The following is a 10,838-nucleotide window of genomic DNA, read 5'->3' as shown; positions in this document are numbered from 1 at the left end:
AATAGTTTTAAATCATTTAAGGAAGTTTCAGTGAGACTACATGCACTTATGTGTGCTCATACTTCTTTTCATCTTGTTTATTTCATTTTAATTTCAAAAACCCTTAAGCAACCAACTTTAGCCTTAAACTAGCCAGGTTTAAGCTGCAATATGAATTGTCACACACCATTTGCACATTTCAGCATGCATACCTTAACCTCCTGGCATTAGCTGGACTGCTACAACATTATCATGGGGACAGAGTCACTATGTAATTGAGGAATTAAAACAGAAAGGATCTTCTTAACATTAAGGTGAAAAGACCAGATGCTGTGCATCTTCCCATCCAATAAATGTAAGCAGAAACTCCAGAATATTAACATTCAATGGCAACCCATTCAAATTAAGCTAATTCTGAAGCAGACATGTGAGAAAATACTAACTTCGGGGTAGTAAGTGAATTTCCGCTTGGTACACGGCACACACGTAGAGGGAATAGGACCGCAGGAGTGACAGTGACGGCAAACGGCCAGAATGACCGAAGGGTTAACTGCAAATATTTGGCGCTCCAAACATCGGATTCCACACGGGTCACAAACTGCCATTCTCCACACGAGGCGGCAGTACCGGTGGGCAAGAGGGGAGCGTGTCGGGCTACAGCTGAGGGGACACAGACGGTTACTGAAGTGAACCAGGGAGACCAGCGGGAGCGGCGCCTGCTCCGCGCCGGGAGATGAGGAAAGTGGTGGGAACCCGGCGGTTATCTGAGGCGCGAGGGAGGAGGAGAAGGGGCGGGGGGCGCTACTGCCGCCTTCAGGCCACCCGTCACTCAACCTGAGGCGCCGGCAGCGGCACAATCAGGCGGGGACGGCCGCCGCCGTCACGCCGGCGGCTTGCACCCCCGACGGCGGCCAGAGCTCTGCTTCCCTCAGCGGGGATTACCTCAGGCTCCGCGTCAGCCGCCGCCCGGCCGCACTCACACGACGGCCGAGGCGCAGCTTCTGGGCCGGCAGCCCCCCCCTTACATCCCCTCATTCCCCCAGCGGCACTTCGCGCCTGACCGGCAGCTGCGCCCCGCCGGACGCCACACCGAAGGCGAAGTCCCGGTGACTGGCTGCAACGCCTCCGCAGCCACCGACGCGGCAACCAGCCCCACCCTCAACGCCCAACGGCCCGCCGCGCTCCCGCCTCCCTCCGGAGGCGGTGCCCGGGGGCTGGCACGCGCATCTGCCAATCATCAGGCAGAGACAGCCCCGCTCCCGCGGAGGCTTGTGGGACTTGTAGTCCCGGCACGCCCGCCTCGCGCCGCCACAGGCCGGGCGAGAACTACTAATCCCGGCGCACCCCGCGGCCGACCCGGGGCCGTGACCCGCCGCGGGCCGAGGGAGCGGCTCCGGCAGGAAGGCAGCAGAGGGGCCCGTTCACCCAGCCGCAGCCATGAGCTCGGCCAGGGAGTCACAGGGCCACCACGGCCTCAAGCGAGCGGCTTCCCCTGATGTAAATGGGCGGTGGGGCCCAGGGAGACGGCGTGGCGGGAGGGGGAGAGGAGGAAGCCGGGAGGGTGGCCGCGGCGGGGCCCCGGTACGGCGGCCGAGCCCCGTGGCGTGACGCGGGGAAGGCCGCGGCCTTCCCGGCCGCCCACTTTCCTGGCGCTAATGACCGTCTGAGGGGCCCCGGCCGCCGGGGGAGGCGGGGGCGGAAGGGGAGGCGAGGGGTCGCTAGAGGGCCGCCGAGCCCGCAGCGGCGGTGGGGGCGGACGGGCGCAGTCAGCGTGTGGTCTCGCAGGGTTCCAGCAGCTGGGAGGCGGCGGACCTCGGCAATGAGGAGCGGAAGCAGAAGTTCCTGCGGCTGATGGGCGCTGGGAAGGTGAGGCCGCCCCGCTCCCCACCCCCTCGCGGGCACACGGGTACCCCGGCGGGAGGACTGGCCCCCATCTCCCCACCCCCGGCGGCTACGCCGGGGTTTCCATTTGCGATGCACGTAGCCCCCTCAGAAGGGGCCTTGCTGCAGGCCGCAGGGCTCTCTGAGCAAAAAGACAACACTCAAAGGGAATTTCGCTTTGGGACCCTCCTTAAAGGAGGACTTGGGGTTCTTTTGGGTTTCACAGCTGCAGCTGCTATGTTAGCAGCAGTGTAACCCAAAACACCAGTCTGAAATTGTCAAGTCGTTGCTCTGTAGCTTCCTCCCCACCCAAACACCCTTATACTTTCAGACTAGCTAATAAAATTATTTGTGGACAATTGTTACAAACTAACAAACCTGTGCACTCAGTCTGTAAAATGCTTTCTAATTGGAAAAAAAAATAACGATTCAAAAAAATGGTAGCTGATAGATGAAAACAGCAAAGTAGTAAATAAAATAATCTAGGATGTATTTTTACAGACAAAATGCTCTAAAACAATAATTTTACTATACTTTTTGCAAAAAATGCTGCAAAACTCGTAGTCATGCCTTTTCCATGTACAAAACGTTGTTTTAGTATTGCAATTCTACTTCAAGAAAAATAATTTGACTTGTACTAGCTTATTTTCCTTGAATACAGTATTTTTGTAAGCTAAAATATTTTATTGTATTAAAGAGGTGAAAGTTAATACTTCCTAGTGGATAGGAATACAATACCCTCACCACTAATCTTAATGTCTACTTGGATACTTAATGCTGCTTGCTATGTAATGCCAGTTCTTGCCTATAGGGATACGTTTGCTAATGAGCAACTACCGAGGCAATATATTAATGAGTATTGTAAAGGTCTTACCTGATCCTGTGACCAGTCTGAAAGTGGGATCATCATAACATGCAGACTGAACTATTGCATAGTGCCAGAGAAAGAGACCCAAAGGGTAAATTGTCAGAATGTAAATTCACACCTGTCCAGCATTGTGTAATGTAGTTTTCTTATCAGGTGATCACCATTCTTCTTTGTTCAGCTGACATACCAGCGTGGCTTGTCTTCATCTTTGGAGTGGCAAGAAACAGAATGAAATGGAACCAGTTTTGGGGGGTGGGAAGAGTAAAGAGGATCTAGTTTGGGGGTTTTCTTTCTCAGAAAATTCAGTGAAACAAAGATGAAACAAGTTCTTCAAGAGGCAGCAGTTGTTAGCTAATAAAACTTACAGCCTTACAGTTGGTTGTCAAGGTTTGACAGCAGACCTTTTCCATTTTCCATGTTGGCAGAGCTGTCAGTGCACCCTAAAGCTCCAAAACAAACTGCCTTTTCTTTTAGAAAGAACATACTGGCCGCCTTGTTATCGGAGACCACAGATCAACCTCTCACTTCAGGACAGGTCAGTTTATCCAACAGCTGATACAAAGTTGGAAATGCAGTGCTTATTTAGGAACATCCCAGTACTTTGAGCTTCATAGATGTTGCAGGGAGGGATTTCAGGTTTCGTGGCTGTAGCTGTAGACTGGTCAGGCTGTGGAGTTGTTTAAGTTCCTAATTTCTCATGTTAGGTTACTGACAAACAGTTTCCCTGACTGCATTTACTTGCCTTCTAAAGTCCAGGTTCAGCAAAGTACTTGATGGTCGCTTAAACTAGTGTACAAATGCCCTGGAAATCAGGGCCTGTAGTTCCCCTGTCTTATTTTGCTATGAAAACAAGGAAGTAAAGTTTTATTGCTATTGGTACCTAGCAGTATTATACGTCTTCCTTGCTGCCAGGTATGGATATCCAAACCTCTAAATCATTGTGCATGGAAAAGAACAGGGTTGATTTCTCCCCCCACCTGATTACCTATTGAATAGAAAGATCTCTGCCTTAAAGTACTGAGGTAGAAGCTGAAAAGATCTGCAAGGTCATCTTGGCAGTCAGCAATAATTTGATGTCATGTAATTTATGACCATGGTAACTTCTTATCAGGCTTGCTCAGGTAGTAAGTCAAAGTACATCAAAACTAAGCTGGGTTTGACTGTTAGAGAGAAGCTTTGATTAAGCTGTATAGAATAGCATCAGTCAAAGTTCCAGAAAACTTCCCTGATATGCTCCACTAGCAATTTTTCAGCTGATGAAAAATGATCTATGGACCAAAACACCAAAAGACGCTTGAAGATTAGGTCCAGGTTCTGCTGGTAGCTTGCAGAGTGACTAAGAATCACTTCCTTATACCTGAATTTTCTAGAAAGGAGATGATGCTTCCCCTCAGGAGTTATAAAGAATCAGTACTGCTTTATTATTAGCAAAAAGTTAAGATGCTGTGTGGGTTTTTTTTTCCACATAGAACAGCTATTTTCTTTACCCATTACTACTTTGTCCAACATACAGTTATTGTCCTTTTATAATATACAGCTCTAACTTCCAAATGAGGAAACACTAGTTCGCAATACAAGCTTTTAATTTTACAGACATAAAAATTTAAAAGTAGCGTGTTGTAGGCCTATCGGGGGAGAGTTAGAGATTTCTGCCTTTCAGAAGAACAGAGGATTGTTCGCTATTTTAGACCATATTTCCCCTCAGTAAAAATGATTCTTTATTTACTTATTCAAACAAGTAAGTAAAGGGCATGTGGAAGTAGCTCATGAAAATTAGTTTTTCTGCTAATTCCCAAAGATGGAAAAATGTAGAGCTGTAGTAACCACTCATCATAATTCAGGATGCATGAAATGGTTTCAGATACAGCTCTACACAAGAGTGGTAGTATTGTCTTGACTTCTGCTGCTAGATATTAATCATGGTTTAATCGTAATTGCATGTTACGTAGTGAACGTCAGAAACTTTCTCCTTGCTGTGATATGTCAGGAGGCACAGAGAAGTCCCAGTGGCTACATTTACCGTGTTTAGTAGAATATCTACCACGCATAGTACGATTGTCTGAATGTGTTGGGTCTTAGGAACTGTCCAGCCCATCTTTGTATCAAAGCAATTTTGCTTGCACACTGATACGATTTCTTAAAAACCCGATGGTTTGTATGCAATAATACTCAATCTAGTGGTGTAAGATGGCTAAATTTAACTTTTTCACACATACAGTGATAAACTTTGAAAACCTGACTTCATATAATTTGATGTCTTTGTTAATTTGAATGAACCATAACCAAAGTACACTGGACAATGCAGGGGAAGAAGACAAGAAAATGAATGAAGAACTGGAGTCTCAGTACCAACAGAGCATGGACAGCACGATGTCTGGACGAAACCGGCGCCATTGTGGACTTGGTTTCAGTGAGGTAGTAAGCTGTTCATTTCCATAACGATTTGGCTTTTGCTTCGCTAAGACAAGATGATACATGATTTAAAAATCCAGTCGCCACAACTAGTGGCAAACTTCCACAGCTTGGATTAAAGGACAAACTTACTGCAGGCACTGGACCCCTGTTTGTGTATACTGGTGGCCATTTAGATGCCTGGAAACGATTGATGGTTCGCATTGTTCTGAAAAGTGATGAGACATGCTTAATGCTCCATAGTAGTCAAGGCTGATTAGGACAGAAAGTGACAAATATATTAAATCAGGGTGTTGCCCAGGAATACATAAGAAGGCAGGATGGCCATCTGCGTTGCTGTTGAGACCTAATTAATCTTAGCTTCTTGTTTGCTGTGAGGCACATACCTCTGTAGTCCTGAAAAGTAAGTGGCTGTAGTGGGGGTCACACAAGGGAAATTCACTGTACTTCAGTGAGCTCACCCCTGACTGGTCTTGTACTTGCAAGCAATTCCATAGGAATTAGCAAGAAGAGAAGCGTGACAAAACCCAACAGAATTAGGTTATTAGTAATGTGTCTCCATCTGCCAATTGAAAGGTGCAGTAATTAATTTTGTGCTAACCGTTAGCAGCAATTACTGCATAAAAAAATAGCTGATGTTTCCAGAGTGAGTAAAACCACCTGTGCAGTGTTGGGAATTCTTAATATTACAGCCATGGAGGCTTTGCTCTTTAGGAACACGAAGAAAATTCCATTTTGATTGTTCTTGTTAGTAGTGTCATGGGGTTAGTTACTTCAGCATTCCTCAGCTGCGGTGTGCTAAACTTATTTTCAAAGATTAGTCATGAGTATGAATTCTTGATGGTCTAGCTGTTAGTTCTATTATGTTTCACTCTGTGACAAATATTCAAGTGTCATTATGTACTGTGAACACCAAAGTAAGGAATTACAAACTGATATGATCTGAAACTTTTCAAACTCATTTAGTGGTGTCTTTAGGATTTCTGCTGTAACTTAAGTAAGAATGTGGCTGATGGATGTCACGGTTGGTATGGTGGAATTGCTTTCTGTCTAATAATTTGTATATTCAAGACCTGTGTTTAGCAACATAGCCCATTTTAGTACTAAAATGAAAGGAGCTATTAAGTGAAATATTCTCACTGGGAATTTTAAAAGGTGCAGTGGAGTTGCCAGGAAATAATGGTTTATCTGTCTCATAATCTGAACTTCTAGTTTCAGGAAAGTGAAGAACAAGAAGAGGCAGCTGGACACTCCTCTGAAGAGAGTTCAGAGGACTCTGACAGTCGCTCTGAGTCAGAGCAAGAGGAGTCTGCAGAGGAGCTACAAGCTACTGAGAAACATGATGAAGCTGAGGTTCCAGAAACCAAAAAAGAAGCAAAAAGCAACTATAAAATGATGTTTGTTAAAGCCAGTGGTTCATAACTGCAGATGTAACAGCTTTGTATTTAAAGTACAGTAAGCCTTATTGTTACAGTGCAAAGTGGAGGACTGCTACAGCACAAATCTTTGTATTATGATTTTAAAAAGACCCCCTTAGATGACAAAAAGTAGTGTTTGCTTTCAGTTGCCATGGATAACATTTTTATGGGCACAGTGATATTACTGGGTTTTGTAAAGTGTATAAAATACTGGATGGAGAAATAAATTCTTTTTGTTCCTGCCCAATCTCTACAATGTTATCTAAACTATCCTTCCCTTTATTCCATGCCAGATAAGGAAACTTCATGTTAGTGGTTTCTTTTGTTAGTACCCCAGTCTTGAATTTTTAACTACTAAGATTACATGTGAATTACTGGATGTTGCATTAGTTGTACAGTACCACTATCAGCACTATTCTGTGATGTACTAGAGCTTTAAACAATGATTTTGTCTATAGATGCTAGCGTTGACAGGGCTAAGAGGAGAAATCGCTCACTTTTGTGATAGTATTAATTGCTCTATCCATCTGAAGTCCTACAGCAGCTGGACGGGAGAAGACGTTTTAGGAACGCGTAATACAACAGAATGCTCTAATTGCTTCTTTGGGTTTATAATGAGGGGGATAAGCTGTAGTTCTTTGTATCTTTCAGTAGAAAAGAGTGACTTTTGAATTATTGGCTCCTGGTTATAGCTCTGAGCTGTTATTAAAAATAAGTCCTCCCGAAGAAACCAGTTTACTTTGAAAGAGAAAATATACTTTGATAATGAAAAGGATATATAGATCATTTAGCTTTTTTAAATATAGAATACAGAGTTAAGTACGCACGGCCTCCTTCCTTTTTTCCTCATATACGCATCACTTGGAGGTCTAAGTCACAAAAAGGTTGTACCTCTCAAGTAAAGTTGATATGCTTAAAGAGTCAGGAGTTCCAGTCACTCCTTCCAGCAAGAATTAAGCACATCCATTCCTCTGCAAATTTATAATTTACTGTATTCAAGTAATTACTAAAATACCAGAACTTTTTAGACTTGGTTTCCTCTAAGTACATCAGACAGATCAACTGCCTCTCCTTGCTGGAAGAACAGAACATCTGATCTGTACCTCTCGTACAGCCTCATTCTGCCACAATAGTATTGCAGGAAACATTCCAGATGCTTGTGGAGAATCTTCCATTTCTGTATACAGATTTATGACGTGCAGACATCTGCAAGCCAGTTGGCTTACATGAAAGCAGCAGTATGTATTACCATTGCATAGGTTTATTGGAGGTAAACAGTGCAGCATCAGTTACAGGGGGAGGACTTGGAATAAGTTACATTATGGAAAAAAATAAAAGTAATATTGTAAATAAAAACCGAGTGTAGATTTTGATTAATGTTTCACTATACTATGCAATACAAATCTTTTCAAAGTCATTCAGTTTTAAGAACAACGTTGCAGCAGCCACTAACGGTCAGTGATTTATATGTGCTTTCATGGATTTTTTTCATTTTCCCAATACTGCAAGCTTCTAATACATAGGCAAAAAATTAAAGTTAGTTGTGTATGGTCAAGAAAGAAAACATCACCATGACTTATGAAAGTTGCTCTATCTCTAGGAAGAGATAGAGGCCTTCACCAAAACATAACTGATTAACTTTCCTAATAGACTGATACAAGGTTGGGTTTTTCTATTTAGGCACTCTAGCTACACTTAAACCAGCATTTCACTGTTAAATTCTTTCAGAAGTGGCTGCTGGCTGTTTATTGAGTGCGATTACAAAATTTAGGTGTAGGCTGCAAAATGCTGCATGTACACTGACCTCTCCGCCTTCTCTGTCCCAGCATCGAAGCTAGTGCTGCTCTCGCCACCTTTTCTCCTGCTGCTCAGCCTCCACGCAGAGCTCTGGACTTGCCCATCAGCGTGCATCAAAACAGAATCCATTGCTGTAGACCCGCCCTGCCAGGCAGAGAGCCCGGCTGCTTTCCCACTAATGAAAGGTATGGTAAGACCTCACCTGAGGGCTTTTCTCTGCTATGCAACTAACCTGGAAAGACCCAGGAGAAACAGATCCAGCTGGCAGGCCCTGCGCAGGTCTCTGCCACTCAGCTCTGCCCTGAATTGATTACAGCTGCCTTCCTTGTAAAATAGATTTGGTCATCAGTTCCAAATATATATAAATAGACCACACAAGGATAAAAAATAAACTGAAATTAAACTATTCTGGTAACAGCTCTTGCCAGTAAAAAACAAAAAAACAAACCACAAAAAACACAAAAGCAACGCAACACAACTTCTGTTCCCCAAATGTGCTGACGTAATACTGTGAACACCTGACGAGGTTTGGCATAACTGATTTCTGATGCTGACCTAAGACTCATCTGCTCAAAATAGGAAGCGTTCTACACAATCATGTCTGTTTCTGTGTAACATAAGTATACTGTTAAGAACTCGCAGGTTCATCTACAAAGCAGCCTGTCTAAGAAGCTTCTCCATACATACTGGGAAAGGCCGATGTTCAGTGTAGATTGTGCAGTAAAATGTTTTAATTCAGGAGTCAGTTTTAGCCACATTCGGTATAATAGCATCCAGTAGTGGCACAGATAGTAGCAGAATGGTTTCAGCTCTCATAGGAGACAGAGAACACAGGAAAAATAAAGGTTGGTGTCTTGGCTGACTCTAGTCAGATCTTTGCCTTTTCCGATTGGTATGGAAGAAGCTCCCAGAGATGACAGCAGACACTGAATCATAAAGAGGGAAACTGCATTTGTCTTTTCAAACAAGATCTGGCCACTGAAATTCCTCAAAGACCAGTTTATTTCCATCTAAATAGAAAGGCAGCAGTCTGCCCGTACTCCAACGCATCTTAGGAGACAACTGGTGAAAGTTAGATCTGTCACAGAACAGCCATGACATCTGGTAAAAGTTTTAATCGGTTTCTAAACCACAATGAAAATGAACCTGCACAAAAGTCAACGCAAGTACGTTATCAGCATTTGGCTTCAGGAGACTGAAAACAGTTGAAAAGGCTGAAAGCACCAGTGTGCCTGTTCCCCTTCCATTTGCCCTGGAATAGGGAACCCCTCAAGATGAGTACCATCATAACCCCACCACCCATAAGGTCCTGCAGTCACAAAAGATGCTGCTTCTCAGCCAGGTAAAAAAGGATCCATTTCTTTCTCAACATCGTACAGGAATTCTTTGACACCAAGAAAACCAGATCTCTAAGTTGCCCTGTAGCTTTATGCAACTGCTTTACAGTTTACTCTCCCTTTCTCCCTAAAGAGGAGGCTGACAACTTGATTCCTGAAAGCACAATTTATAGGCCAGCTTCAAAGCTATAGGTCCTTCTAAGGCTCTAGTTGGGGAATTCACATCAAAGCAGCTGTGCACATGTTGTTCTGATGCCAGGGAGGACGGGTGGTAGAAATCTCGGTGGATTTGTTACAGTCCCCAGAACAGGGATTAAATTATGCACTGAAGCTGCCTCTGTAAACTGCAGGAGACAAAGAGAACAAGTGGCAGTGCAATATCTCATAATCAAAGCCTGGCACAGTTATTTGCATCAGTCTCTTGGAAGCTGTCAGGGGATTAAAAGAAGGGACATGTGTCGAGGTACCCTCACTGAAGGGACAAAGCAGGAGTTGGGTTTCTTCGCTTTTAAGACTGCCACCTCAACTGCATTTTTCCTGAGAAAAATATCTGAGTAGTACGCAGGTATACAGCATCATGATGGGTAGATAAAAGTTACCTTAGTTTTTGCACAGCATTAAAGAAATGAAATACTTGGTGATTTAACCTCATTTGATTTGGTTTTAATGCGGGTGCAGAATGAGATCACACTGACAGTTTGTGCTATTATCTACCCAAATCCAGTACCATTTATGGTGTCCATAGCTCAGGATGATCTAGTTGAGAAGAAAAAAAAAGAGAAGAATGAAAAGTAACATACATCAAAAGAGGGGGTTTTGTATCATCAGTCAAGGAATATGGGGGCTTATATAAAAAAAAAAAACACAACAAATAAACAACCAAACCAAACCAAACCATCCTTGCTTTGAACTTTTTCGAAACTGCCCACCTTGACCAGCAGGGACATTCTCTCAAACCGTTACCGTAAGCGTTCTTAACACGACCACATCAAGCTACGTCAAAGACTGCAGAAAGGTTTGACAATCTGAACTGGCTCCTTTTTACCCTCATATTTATTGCTAAAGCTTTATAACAAGTGCAGGTGAAGCTTTTAATCCTTCAGTGGTTGGGGTCAAGTCTCCTTCTTCCTCTTGCAGCCACTAAAG

General features: G+C 43.9%; 1 protein-coding gene across 3 annotated transcripts; it reads left to right on the top strand.

The window, feature by feature from the left end:
- Positions 1-1,356: 1,356 nt before the first annotated feature.
- Positions 1,357-7,930, top strand: C6H11orf58 (chromosome 6 C11orf58 homolog). 3 transcript variants are annotated; one of them, XM_074149087.1, is made up of 5 exons: positions 1,357-1,476; positions 1,765-1,845; positions 3,203-3,263; positions 5,034-5,143; positions 6,353-7,930. In XM_074149087.1, exons 1-5 carry the CDS (start codon positions 1,417-1,419, stop codon positions 6,560-6,562), a joined length of 522 nt encoding a protein of 173 aa, XP_074005188.1. In that variant the 5' UTR covers positions 1,357-1,416; the 3' UTR covers positions 6,563-7,930. The 3 variants fall into 3 exon arrangements, with proteins under 3 accessions (XP_074005188.1, XP_074005187.1, XP_074005190.1); XM_074149086.1 differs by having other exon boundaries at positions 1,375-1,476; positions 5,034-5,146; positions 6,353-7,905; XM_074149089.1 differs by having other exon boundaries at positions 1,375-1,476; positions 5,034-5,146; positions 6,359-7,899.
- Positions 7,931-10,838: the final 2,908 nt, after the last annotated feature.

Source organism: Numenius arquata, chromosome 6 (genome assembly GCF_964106895.1).
Source record: "Numenius arquata chromosome 6, bNumArq3.hap1.1, whole genome shotgun sequence".
Classification (NCBI taxonomy): Eukaryota; Metazoa; Chordata; class Aves; order Charadriiformes; family Scolopacidae; genus Numenius; species Numenius arquata.
This window is presented reverse-complemented; position numbering and strand designations above follow the sequence as displayed.